Source organism: Cataglyphis hispanica, chromosome 14 (genome assembly GCF_021464435.1).
Source record: "Cataglyphis hispanica isolate Lineage 1 chromosome 14, ULB_Chis1_1.0, whole genome shotgun sequence".
NCBI classification, from domain to species: domain Eukaryota; kingdom Metazoa; phylum Arthropoda; class Insecta; order Hymenoptera; family Formicidae; genus Cataglyphis; species Cataglyphis hispanica.
In genome coordinates, this window is record NC_065967.1 from 650,820 (window position 1) to 664,467 (window position 13,648).

The following is a 13,648-nucleotide window of genomic DNA, read 5'->3' on the forward strand; positions in this document are numbered from 1 at the left end:
ATAAATTAACTTTATTCATCTATTTTCATAGCTTTAGCTTTTGGCGCATCATCTGTGTCTTTTTCATTAAAAGTTCCTCGCGTTACAGTTTCGATTTTTCGTTTTTGCGGTGTAATATAATTTCCCTTACTCGCTGCCCTTTCTGATTCTTCGATACTGTATGGTTCTAACTCGAGTGCCTTCAATCGTCGTTTATGTACTTTGGTAGTAAAATGAGTGCGCAGAGCAGTTTCGTTTATAAAATACCTCCTAGAATCAAATAAAATTTTTCTTCATCTTAATTAACAGTTTTAACAAACTATTTAATATATATCGTATGAAGCATTTTAAATGCAATGTACAATATTTTGCGATACTATTTTTCAGAAGTTATTAAAAAAAAAAGTAATTAAGAGTTTGTAGACGACAATTCAATGGATAGCAAATTATTACTGTTTCGATGAAAGGTTAGATTAGGTTATGTCCTGAATCGCAATATCAAACTTACGCGCAATGGATACAATAATGTTGCGCCGCCCCGGGTTTATCAAAATCCACTTCCTGATTTAGCAGATTCTTCGCGTTCCCCTTCAAATCCTCATCGATCTAAATTCAGAGATATACATTCGATAATCGCGTAATAAAAATACATACTATGCCATACACGTACACGTGGTTAAAGAGGTTAGACTAAATCTATGTACCTCGTCTAGATCCTTGGTTCTTCGTTTCGTTCTCCAACCTTTTTTCAAATGCGTGTCACCTCTATGATACTTCTTGCGTTTATAAGGCATCTTTAAAAATTTGTTTTTTACATACAAATATTTGTCGAAAGTGAATCTGTCGGATTCGCGTTAACTTCATCGATCGTACACGTGAGAAAAATTGTTGAACACATCGCTAAAGACTGTCAACTTCCGTAATAAAGTTTCTTCACGAAAGCGATAGCTTCGATTTGAATATTCTTAATAAAAATACATTAACAAAACTACAGCGTTTACGGTGAATTAAAAAAAGAACAAGAGCGATGAGGATAGTTTTAATTTATTATGGAATAAAACTATCGTCGAACGGAAAATTGCAAATTAAATCGGGTCGTCTTTCGCGCCTTCGTTCCCGGCTAGTTGTTACCGACTGGCGAGAGATGGCGCTGTCGCGCGGCGAGACAAGTCGCGCCCCTGATGTCCGCCATGAGCATTAATTCAAACCGTGCGCCGTTCGGTTCGACACGAGTGAGCGAGAGAGTGGGGGGGATGGGGGGGACACCCATCCATTTTGAAAGTAAAAATACTGTGCGATCGAGGATTTTCGTTGAGACGGTACGCGTCGAAGGTAAAAAAGCCGTGCGACACACCGCGTACGGGTCGAGGCCTCTACGCAGCCGAGTGGCCGCGCGTAAAATGACGTAAAGCGTGGCGTCGGACGTCAGCGCGCGCGCTGCCGACGTGTGTGGTGAGCGGAAACGGTGCGCGGTGTGTGTATACCGTCGCGGCGCAGCGTCGTAGCGATCGGCGGTAGCGTACGGGAAATTGGCCGCGGTGGCTTCGCCAATGGATGCCAGGCAGCACGGGACGCCATTTTGATATACGGGCGCACGTCAAGCGCTTCGACTCTCGCAAGTGAAACGCGCTCCCGCGAGTCGCTCTCCGCCGGTCTGCGTAGGACACGCGCGGAGCCGAATTCGGGCGTTACGCGAGAGCGCTGAGCCGGGGGCATCGCGAGCCGACCGATGCGTGGTGCGTGGCGCAACGGATCCCGTGAGTTTCGTTGACAAGTGACAGGTGAATCGATCGGGGGCCTACGAGAGAAAGAGAGAGATAGAGAAAGAGCGAGCGCGATAGAGGAAGGCTCCTCGCTTGTTCATCGCGTTTGTTGCGTGCCGAAAGCAGAGCGGAGCGGTACTGTGTCGTGCTGTGCCGTGGCGTACTGTGCCGTACTGTACCCGTGTCTCGTCGTAACGCGCCCCCCCGCGTAAACGCGCGAGTACGATCGTTCTACGATTCACCGTCTCGGCGGCGCGTTTCGATTTTTCCTGCACACGGCGCGCGAGGGGACCTCGCTCGTACGCCCGTGAGAGCGTTATACGCCGTTACGCGACGAACGGGCGATCTGGGGGCGGCGGTACGGCAGGAAAAAGCCGCCGCCGCCGTCGTCGTCTCGTTTCGCGCGCGCGAGCGAGAGAGCGAGTGAGCGAGCGCGCGGGCGACAGATAGAGAGAGAGAGAGAGAGAGACAGAGAGAAAGAGGAGAGTGCGAAAAGAACAGAGGCAGCGGAGAAAGAGGAGCGTACGGAAGAAAGAAAGAAAGAAAGAGGGAGGGAGGGAGGGAGAGAGCGAGACGGAATAACGAAGAGGCCACCGGCCGACTTCGGTGCGGGACAAGACGACCCGATGTCGGGAGCGGGTCGCGACCCCGTGTCGACCCGCGGTCGTCCTCGTCCTCGAGTAGAAGCAGCGACGACGAAGACGACAGCAGCAACAGCAGCAGCAGGACGCTTCTCGCGTAAATGTGCCTCCGTGCGCGCCCATGTGCTGCACCTCCTACTCTGCCCGCTGTCCCTGCGTGCCCTGTAAACCCAGAGCACACCATCCCGATTAAGCACGCCCGCGCGCACTTGTACCCGCGAACATGGCCAAGATCCTCAACAAGGACCCCGTCACGTACGAGAAGGAGAGGGAGAACTTCCTAAAGGACCTCCGACACTTTCACGAGACTCGAGGGTAAGCTTTGGATACGCGCTCCGTTATTGCACGATCCTGCTCTCATTCGAGAATGCGTGTGTGCCTACGCGACGAAAGACGCGCATCTCTCCCGCGTAAGCTTATCTCGAACTTAGATCCCGCTACCTTTCATCCCCCCTTCCCTTCCCTCTCGCGATCGCAGTCGCTCTCGACCGATCGACGATCAGAAGCCGCGGTGACACGCGAGTGAATCGAGTCGCGGGAGTGCGGCGTTGAGGTTAGGTCGAACCGATTTCTACACTCGTCGAGACAATGGTTCTGGTTCTTCCTTCGTTTATTAAACGCTTGCGTTTTCTCTGCATGACGATTTTACGCGTGTGACTCCGGGAAAGAGTAAATCTCGTGAAAAGATGTGAAAATCTTTTATATCTATGTATATATATATATATATATTTTTTTTTTTTTTTTCAATAGTGTCTGGATGAAAATGCGTTATTTGTTAATGAGAGTTCGTCGCGCGATTCAAATTAATTATGTATTTTACATCGTTAATTTGCAAATCGTGATTTTTTTTCTACACGCGTGTGACGTGAAAATGGAAATGATGTGTTTTATATGGTAGCGTCTCGCACAAAGCGTGCGTTGAAATTTCGAATCTCATCTGATGGATTTCAGGTAGAGACGCCATTTTTTTCAACGACTTTCAAAGTTGTCGATTAAATTTTAAATTGATTGGTTAAATCGAAACGATTCTGCGAGTGTAAAGTAATCTATATATAAATTTGTGTTCTGCATTATATCTTTAATTGAGAATCGAAAATATATTTGATTTCTTCCTAAATTAATTAACTTAATTATTCTGCGCCTGAAGATTCTACTGAAAAATGTCACAAATTTTTACAAACGTTTATTACTCTCTTGGCATTACCTTTAGAATCATACATCTTTAAAAATAATTGTTTGTTTTTGTTTGTGTTTAAAGGAGAAGGAGAGAGAGAGAGAGAGAGAGAGAGAGAGAGAGAGAGAGAGAGAGATCTTCAATGTCTCACAGATTATTGCTTTTTAATTTCAGGACGCTCTTCAAGAAGACTCCGAAGATCAACGGGAAAGATATAGATCTGTATTTGCTGTATGTTGTGGTGACTGCTCATGGAGGATGGATTAAGGTGAGTTGTTTTATCAAACTGAAAAATTTTTAATTAGATATATGAGTGGAGGCACTCAATTCACTCGCGCGCTTAATTATGTTTAAAAAAAAGACCGTGCGCGAATTAATATTGGCAATGTTTTTAATATTCAGTTGGGAAGTATTGCTTAACGAGGTACAATATAAAAGCATCGCGGCATTGCAGGGGCAACGAAATACACAATTCCCGTTGTACATATGCAACCAGACATAACGCAGTTTATGATTAACAATTACGGAATGCGGTGGATTCTGCCGATAAATAATTGCTTGTAAAATTAGCGTACCTGCCATTTCGTTTTGTTTAACATCATTGAAGGATCAGACGAACGCGAAATGAATTTTCGCGAACCTCGGTTTTTAATTAACATCCGATCCCGATCAATTTCATTAACAATAAAATCAAGACCGTTGCGAAAAAAAGGCGATAAATGCCCGAGGATAATTCCCGAGAATATCGCGAAAGCTGAAGATGATTTTTTTATATCCTCTCGCTGTTCTATTCTTTTATATGTTATATAAATTATATATTCCTTTTTATGCAAGTTTATATATAGCGGATTTTTTACACACACTTATGTATGTATAAAATCGTGTAAAATATATTTCATGCATTGCAAATTAAAATGTGTATGCACACATATTAATTCGCAATGTATGAAATATATTTCACACTATTCGCAAGTGTATATACAGGGTGGGCCCAAACGTTCCAGTTAGACTTTGATTTATTTTATAGGAAATTTAATTCTAATGTAATCCTATACATATTGCTAACATATGCTACAGGTATTTAAAGACCTTTCATAATATGCCATCTCATAAATATTATCGATAAATTCGTTCGCACTTGCGGATTTGCACTTTAAAAAATTTAAATCGAATGCAACAAGTATTTTTACATTGGAGTTACGCAAATGTGCGTAACCATATGCGATTTTCGAAATTCCAATTTTCTCGCATCTGTCTCTTTCTCTTCGGCGAGATAGTACCATTATTAGTATGACTAACTATACTTACGAGAATTTGGCATCGGCGAACAGATAGCGGGCTCGATGGCCCAGATTCCGCGAGAGGAGATCTCTAATAGCGAGACACAAACTCCTTTGGTGATAATCGCACGTTCACGACGCGAGATTAAAACGCTTTCACCTACTGCGCGTTCAGTGCGATAAAACGTATAATCCTGGAACACGAATAACCAATATCGTTTCTGCGAGGCAAATGAACAGATATTACGAGTTAAAATCGCGGAACAATGTTCAAGAATAACAATCGCTTTCAATAAAAAAAAATAAATAATACAAAAAAGAACTATTCTAAACCTTCATAGAATATATCTTTAATTTCACAAGTTGTCATTTTTCTTTATCCGAGCTCTCTTTGTGTGTCTTGGAGAAATTTTGTTTTATTTTTTGCGCAAATTTCTCTGACCGCGTATGTATATCTACTTTTATTTTTTGCGCAAAATAAGTCGCATATCGTGGGCTGAGAAAACGTGGCCGATCGCGTACATAGGCGTCCGTGTCGCGAATTGATTTGAAAGCGGATATCTCTGTTTGATAACGGGCGCGGTAACCGCCTTCTCTCGACTGCGTTCCGCCGCATTAATTTTCCCGGTGACACACGAGTTTGCGTTCCGCGAACACCAACGCCATTGTCGTGCCTTTTTCTTTACGAGCTTTACGAGACCGCGACGGTAAACGAGACACTCGCCGCGATTTCGCCGATGTTTACGACCGATTGATTATCGTCGTTCTCTCCAGGCCGGACCTGGACTCCCGTAATCGACGGGACGACGACGTCGATGGTTATGCGTTCTTTCGACGCACGTTCGGTGAAACCGCATCGGCGATAAAGTGATCACGCGTGTTTACATCAGTGCTTGTCACGCTTTCGTATTTCTTCCATCGCGAGAGTCGTTTCATTCCGGATACCTACCCGGAGGCTGGCCAATTTTTTATTGGTTTGATTCGTTTTATTCCACTGAGCGGAATTGGCGCGACGTTGCGTCGCTTTCGGAGATATCGGAAAGATTTAAACAGCCTTTATAAACGAACAGTCGGAATGATTAGATAGTGCGAACACAATTTGCATGAATTCGTGTATAAACTGGCTCCTTGTTATTTAAATCATCGCGTGAATGGGAACTGAGCGCGTTATCAGCTGGAAGTGACACTCGCCGCTCGCGATGACATAACTCGAGCATGTCGAGCCTTCGCGCACTTCCCTTCCCTGTCTCATGTCTGCTCTCTTCGATCTTAAGCGCATGCTTCTCCGGGAAAAGAAAGAACGTAGCGATCGAAAAACAACGCGGTACATTGGAAGGAGAAAGTGAGATGATGAGGCTAAGGATGGGGGGAGGGGGAGGGAGGAGATACCGACATGAAGGAGTCATTGACGCGCATGGTCATCAAGGGTTAGTAACCCTCGCAATTGCCAATCGTACGATAATTACAGCACTTGTACTATAACGTGGTTCTCCTTATCAAGCATAATGAGCTTTTGAGAGAAATTTCAGGTACATATAATCAAGTACATATAATCGATTTGGCGTTCCTCGATTATCGAATTTCGATATTATTGGATTTATTGGATATTCCGTGATTGCGATTCCATCTGAAATAAACGCATCACTAATTGTATTCAAATTCACATTTAAAACTATATAATGGTTGATATGAGAGAGATTTGAAAGCAATCACGCGCGAATCGCATATCATCGATGTCGTTCGAATGGATGAAAACGTTAGAACAACGCGGTCGCACAACGTGAGGTCAAGGTCGCTCGCGAGGTATCACTCCAAGTGGGAGAGGAAGATCATGAGGCAAAAGGTGTAGTGAAAGAGAGAGCGAAAGTGCGGAGAGGAGGGAGAACGGACAAGGCAGAAACGAGGAGGGAAAGAGAATACCATGAAAGGTGGAGGACAAGCAGCAGGAGAAGGAAGAAGAGAGGAGGAGGTGGTGGTGAATAGTGGAGGTGGTGCGAAGGCTTCCCCTCAACAAGTGTGATCGAGCCTGAAGCTCCTCGCTAGATTACATATATAATTTGCCTACAATCCGGCCGCGATCAGAATGCTTGCGGATCATTTTCTATCAACGATAGGTATCGCTTTAATACACGCATTTTTTTAGATTTACGTGATGTAATAAGTAGATTGCGGATCACAAAGTTAAAAAAAAAAAACAGTGAAAAATGAAAAATTTTAAACTTAAAAACTCATAGGTATCTGTGAAATTCTTGTCTGCGTGAAAACTGCGTAAACCAAAATTGTAAAAAAATCCATAATAATTATCTTGACGTGATAACATACGCGAGAATTTTTTGACAAAAGTATCATCTGTGCGAGAAATTATTTTGCGCGAATCGAGAAGTGTACGTGACTTAAAAATAATAATTACATGAATATATAACATTTGAATCTCGCGAATAATCTATGATTGAGTGACGCGATTTATTAGTTATTGCACTTAACAAAGATAACATTAGACGCGCACACACACACACATAACAATGATTATAATTAAATTCTTCGCGTGGAGGGGGAGTTAATTTATACTCGGCTAGACATCGCATTTACCTTTAAAGCAACGAGACACGCGTTCGGCGACGAAAGTTGCTCCCTTTGTACATAGACTCGATTTTACATTCGGAACATCGGGTTCACCGAGAACGGCGTATTACGTTACTGGCGAAATTATTGTCCGAGACGTGCTCAGCGACGGTTCGACTCGGCACGACAAAATCTCCGCCGATTCGGTCGGCCGTCTTCCGCAGAGGCACCGCACTTTGCGGAAAGTTCAGTAAGCCCGGAGAGAAAATGAGGGAGAGAGAGCTTTACGGATTCTCTAAAGCTGCTTTTGTCTATGCCGTCTGCCTCGCCAGCGGAAGCGACCGCGCCGAGCTGTAATTAGTGTTTTACTCTTACAGAGTACGGCGGCGGTACGAAATGCGACGAGGATTAGTAGCAGTATAAAAATGGCCTTGAATCATTTTCACGTTGAAGAATCTCTTAGAGTCTTATTGTTAGAGTCAGCTACACCTCCAACAACTTTTCGTAATCGAATTAATAGAGAGCTCTCCGCTGAAAATAATCCTTTTCTTATGCGGCAATTTTATATAACATCTCTTTTTCTTAAAGAAAATATCAACTTTAGTATTGATTCTGCACAAGTATATTTAATAATAGAAATATTAATTATTCGCAGTATGTTTCGCTTAATTTTAAAAATTAAAAGTGCCATTTGACAAGCGATTTAATATATACATTTGCCGCCCACAATTAAAAAAGTATTTATCTAAGATAAAACTGGAGATAATATATATTTTGCTAATATAGGTAAAAATAAAATAAAACAATTATTTCATCTAGATAATCGAAAATACTAATTGCTAAAAAAAATACATTTTAACTACATGGTAAAAAAACTACATGAAAAAAAATACATTTTAAATACATGATAAGGAATTTTTTTAAAAACTTTTACAACTTTCAAATATATATTTATTATTTTCGAAAATTTTTCGGGTTCAATTAACCGAGTGATTTACTGGGAGATTCTTTTTTGTTATGAGTAGTCTGACGTAGCTAATCAACGTTGAAACAGCTCTTCCCTCCCTTCTTCTCTCCTCCCCCTCTCTCTCTCTCTCTCTAGCAAAGTATATTTTAAATCCTAGAAGAGAGTACGCGGGGTCGGGGACGAGCCTTGTGGGAGCTGTTTTTTTTTCGCGCTACACGTGTGTTGAAGTTTGGAAACATATCTCGCATAAATATCTCTTTCTTCGCTCTCGGTCAGGAACCAGCTTGATGTTATTAGAAATGCCTGCGATCGGCAGAATGGAGAGACTAGACGTCGTTTGAGAGTGGAAAAAAGAAAAAGAGACTTTTATCCATCGGACGCGTTATCTTGCTCTCAACGTGATTCGTGGTTTCGTTTTACAGTACAACGCCATCCGAATATAATACGTGCGTTTAATACCATTGACGGTTATCACCGAGCGCGAAATGAGATCGTATGATGTGCCTTTTTCTCTCAAACGACTCAAGCTTTTTTACGCGCGGGAATGATGCGAATGATATTGGGTGTTCGCGTCGTGTCGAGCAGTTTGTCACCCGCGTCGCGTTGTATTTTATCTCGGTCTCTGGTTTCAACTGGTCGTTCGGTAGCCAGTAAATCCACATAATCGCATTTACCGTCCTCGTCGTTTCTCAGAACGATATTGTTATGAATTATTCACACGGTCGTCGTTACGTAAAATGCTCGAAACGTAACGCGATAGATTGGATTATATCGATAATCGAACGTATACGAGATACATTACCGGAGGCAAGATTACATTAATGCACACTGCCTTGTGCTTGGGAACAAATTCCCGAGTCCTGTTGGCCGCGATCGTGGCATGCGAAATTTAACACACGAGCCTGCTGTGGATGACACGAGAGTAATATAAGCCAATTCTTGCCTAGGAGCGCTTCATAGCTATTTCTCTAAAGCTATTATCCAAACAGTATAGCGATTGCTCAACGAACGGCATCGCGATGAACGAGTTAACGGAAGTGATTTACATAAATTATTATACACAGAAGCTTTCAAATCTTCTCATTCTTAGCCTTTCGCACACATTTTGCGTTATGTAAAATATGATCCGAAATTTCTCTCTCTCTCTCTCTCTCTCTCTCTCTCTCTCTCTCTCTCTCTCTGAAATGTCTGAAATATCTAAAAATATCTATTCCTCACGCGAAGAACGCGGAGCACGGTGAGTAAGCGCGGCGTTAAAAGCTTCCCGAGAGCTTATGCCGTCGTCATAAAATTCGTTCTCTCAAAACTGTAAAAGGGGAGCGGTCGCTCTCTAACGAGGCGGATGCATTCTAATCCCGGGTATACGGAAAGCCGCCTCTTCTCGAACCGATCTTTACGTCAGCATTAAAAGCTTCGGCGTCTCGCTTCGTCTCGCGCCGTAATTGCATTCTTTCCCGGAATTTTCGGTATGAACGAAAGAGAGCAAAGTATGTCATAGTCGCGCGATCAACGGATATTATCGTTCGCGGAAAAGAGAGAGAGGCGTCCGAAAAATGAAAAGAAATCCTTTCAATACGAATCTTTGTTCAAGTGCAACGATGAATTTTTAGAGTTCGTAATATCATTATATCACGATAATAGCTATAAGTCGAAGAAATTTAAGAAGCATTTCATTTTTATTAACAGAAATATATGTCGTAAAACCTACCCGTCAAATTTGAGATTAAAAGTGCATCTGGCCGCGTGCTCGCACGCTTGTCGTATCGTCTTTCTCTCCTCGTCGTTATCTCGCCAACGCGATTATCGAGAGTATCGGCTACGACATACCGGTTCCGATCCGAACGAGTCCGTGTTCCAACAAGCAGCATCAGGGGCATGCGGGAGAGAAAGCGCGCTATCTCGCTCTCGGGCGGTCCAGCCTTCTCAAGGGCGAGACTAGCTGGTGGTGGCTGAGGCGCACCTCACTGCCGTCGCCGCCACCGCCACCGGGCGCGCGTCAAATCTGTGTGCGCGACCCCCGTAGTCTGGCATTGGTCTGGCCTGGTCGTTGTACGCGTTGCGCGTGAACCGAAGTCTGTAATGCTGAGTCAGTCAGGTGCATCATCGCGGCGCCTCGCGCTTGGCGTTGCACCATTTTCGCGACGATCCGATATATGGAGGTGGCTTCTTCTTTATTATAGGTAGAGAAAAGGAGCTGCATAAAATGGAAAGATGAGATATAATAAAGAGGGAAAGAGAAGAGAGAAGGGAAGAGAGTGATATCGCGCGAGAGACAAAGAGAAAAAGAGTATGATACGCTGAGGAAACGGCGGAGAGAGGAGGGAAAAGTTCGTTCGTTCTCCGGTGACGAGGGCACGGTCGATATGGCAACGCCGCGCCCCACCACACGCATACCGGCGCCGGCATCGCCGCCCGAGCGAGATGTAGCAACGGCAACGTCGCGCCCCGATCTTCTCCCCACCGCGGGGGAGGAGGGGATCGCGCCAGAAGCTCGTAGCAAGAGGAGAGCGACCTCATGCCCTGCACACACATGTGTGTGCATAACCGGGGACACTGAGAGAAGAATGAGGGAGACGGAATGTCAGCGAAAAAGGGGGAGGAAGGGAGAGAGAGAGAGAGCACTTCTCTAGTCCCACGCACGCGCCTCGTGCCAAAATTGGCAATGCACTTGCTCTCGCTCAGGGATTTCTACCCTTCCAGCGAAAAAAAATAGTCCCGTCCACGTAGCTTCAAGTGGACGATGCTGATAACCCCATCTCTCCGAATTGGCGCATTTTCCGCGAGAAATGTATATCCGGGATTTGTGAAATACACATTTCTTAACATTAATATATTAATAAATTGAATGACTAGTTGTGGATTATCGAGAGATAAATTTATATCCCCTCAGATGTTCTTCTCTCTAACAGTATCTTTCCTAATATTTGTCAAAATGTTATTTCTTAATAAAAATAAATTTTTCTCTCTCCTTCAACGATTAGCCTTTGTTTGACACTTTGCCTAACGTCATCCTTCTTCAGTTCCACATGTCCCATGGCGCGCCTTCCGAGTAGGGTCGCGTGATTCGTCGGCCTGGCAACCGTATTTCTTTTCTCGTCTGTTAATCGTAGGTAACGACACCTACTAACACCTTGACGAGCGCGACGCGCGTGAGGCCGTGCGGTTGAGGCACCCGTCAAAGTGCGAGGGAGTGCGTAACGTGAGAAAAGGGGGAAAGAGAGAGAGAGAGAGAGAGAGGAAAGTTTAAGGAGAGGCGTTCTGCGAGTGCGACGTTGCCGCGCATCTTCGTCTCGGCACGACTCTGGCCATTTCCAAGAGCGTGCGGAGGCGCCGACATCGGCAACGTCGCTACCTCCTCGCCGATGAGATAAATAGAGATGGCCTGCTACGCGGCGGTGCGCTTCCTACGGTTGTAAGACACGCACTCACCGTTAGTCGAGGAAGGAGCGAGACGGACAAAAGACTGGCCAAGGAAATCGTGCCGCCGCGAGCGAAGCCGGGGCCGGGGATCCGTTGTTCTTCTTGCCCGCCGCGCGAAAACCCGACTCTCTGTTCGAAGATACAGGTGGTCATCCGATGTGTCGCGCTTTCAAATGAAATCAAAATCCACAGGCGAGAAACATTTTTAAATAAATACAACAAAAGTATCATAAAATGATTCGTAAAATTATTCGTACTTTTTACATGGCAAGTTAAATCGCGATATATTCTCTTTAACGTTAGGGTTTCGCGCTAAACATCATCATCAGCAGTTTGTGTCTGCATTTGGCATCGATTTTAATATTAAACGTTCACAGTGTCATTGAGATTCGACTGCGTTTGGAGTGCTTTGTGCGCGGCGCGAATATAGATTTGGTAGAATTTTTATTCGCGAGAGGAATCGCACGTTCATGATTTTTACCGGATCTCACGCTGCACGCATTCTCTCTGCCTGCATCGCGCCTCGCCACCATGACCGTGTTTGGCGCGTTTTTACTTGCCGCGACCGCGGGGGAAGAACTCGACGCTCGGTGCTCTTTGTGCCGGCTAATGTGCTTGCCGATAAGTGCACGTTGCGCACCAACAGCGCAGCAGCCTTGGTTGCAACCGATCCTAACGATCGACGATCTCTCTTTCTCTAGGCATTCGTATCGCTTTGTCGACGAGGCAGTCCGTTTCGCTACTGTTTGCTTTCGCATTTTTGTTTACCTTTAATTATCGCACGATTTTTATTTTCGACGATACGTCGCAAAAAAGAGTCGAACATTAGCATACGTTTTACAAAAGTTCAATGATACATGTTATACCCGTATATTTGTTATATAACACGTGCGTGTTAACGACGCGATTATAATATGACTGTCTGGTTGAGGTTGACAAGGTATATTATTTACGAGTACGTCGTCGCCTTTTAACTGGAGAAAGAAAAAGTCACGACTAATGTTGCGAAATAAAAATATAAATATACTTCTGAGAATATATATTTCAAATACACCCACAAAGTAAATTTTACAAATAAAATCCAACTGAAAATAAGAATTGTTATAAGAATTATTATTTAGTAAAAATGTATGCGATTCCTTTTTTAGAAATATTTTAATAAATTTTATTTTATATTACAAGATTTATATAATTAAAGATATATAAGAGAGAATTATTATTATTTTATTATATTCGCACTTATATACATTTTCTGTTCATCCACGTGTCGCGTGAGTTTCTTCATAAATCTTTTTTTATTGAGTAAATCTTATTTGATTTATCTTTTTTATTGAAATTCGCGATCAATTCGGAATTCCGATAATTTTCATCGACAAGGCCCCTAAAGTGCGAACGATCCTTTCGATTCTGCCTCCTTCCCTTTCCCATACCGTTCGCCGTTTCCGTCGTGCAAAAGACATTGGTATTAATGGCCTTGGCCGACGGTACCAGTTGGTAAGCCGTCACTCGAGCACGAGCCGCAGCACTTGGAGGTCACTGCACCTTTTCCTCTTTGCTCTCTGTACATCGCGGACCATCTCTCCCAGCCATTTATGACGCGCGAATATTTCACGGAAGCTCTTTCTCTCGCACTTTCGAAACTAGTCGCGCTAGACTAGAGTCGATTGTGTGCGCGTGTGGTTGGACTTGTATAAATCTCTCTTCCAGAATTCCGATCACGAGTTTTATTGTTGCGTTATAATATTCCAGGTACATTTTAAATTAAGAGAAAATTTCTTTTCTGAGATAAGAGTTGTATAATAATATTCCTAGAAAACAAATTTTTGTTATAAAATTTATACGTGTATCTTTTTGAAAATTTT

General features: G+C 43.7%; 2 protein-coding genes across 9 annotated transcripts in view; one reads left to right on the plus strand and one right to left on the minus strand.

Annotated features, from left to right (window-relative positions):
• Nucleotides 1-11: 11 nt before the first annotated feature.
• On the minus strand, nt 12-979 carry LOC126854468 (zinc finger protein 593 homolog). The gene is made up of 3 exons (XM_050601240.1): nt 684-979; nt 488-585; nt 12-249 (listed from the first exon to the last, which is right to left on the minus strand). Exons 1-3 carry the CDS (start codon nt 771-773, stop codon nt 12-14), a joined length of 426 nt encoding a protein of 141 aa, XP_050457197.1. The 5' UTR covers nt 774-979.
• A 280-nt stretch (nt 980-1,259) lies between these two features.
• The window catches only part of LOC126854440 (AT-rich interactive domain-containing protein 2), a 44,178-nt gene continuing 31,789 nt past the window's right edge, over nt 1,260-13,648 (plus strand). For 4 of the 8 annotated variants that reach the window (XM_050601175.1, XM_050601179.1, XM_050601183.1 and 1 more), the window contains exons 1-2: nt 1,261-2,698; nt 3,732-3,825. In XM_050601175.1, the coding sequence (XP_050457132.1) occupies nt 2,607-2,698; nt 3,732-3,825 (186 nt within the window). In that variant the 5' untranslated portion in view covers nt 1,261-2,606. Of the gene's footprint in view, nt 2,699-3,189; nt 3,335-3,731; nt 3,826-13,648 lie in introns of those variants that run through there. The other 4 variants (XM_050601177.1, XM_050601182.1, XM_050601180.1 and 1 more) reach the window with 3 other exon arrangements.

Bases quoted from the DNA above. Each gene is read 5' to 3' on its own strand.
- LOC126854468 (XM_050601240.1), bottom strand. From the start codon at position 773: ATGCCTTATAAACGCAAGAAGTATCATAGAGGTGACACGCATTTGAAA. The intron at 586-683 runs GTACATAGATTT...CTCTGAATTTAG, and splicing joins GAACCAAGGATCTAGACGAG to ATCGATGAGGATTTGAAGGG. The intron at 250-487 runs GTAAGTTTGATA...ATTTGATTCTAG, and splicing joins CATTATTGTATCCATTGCGC to GAGGTATTTTATAAACGAAA.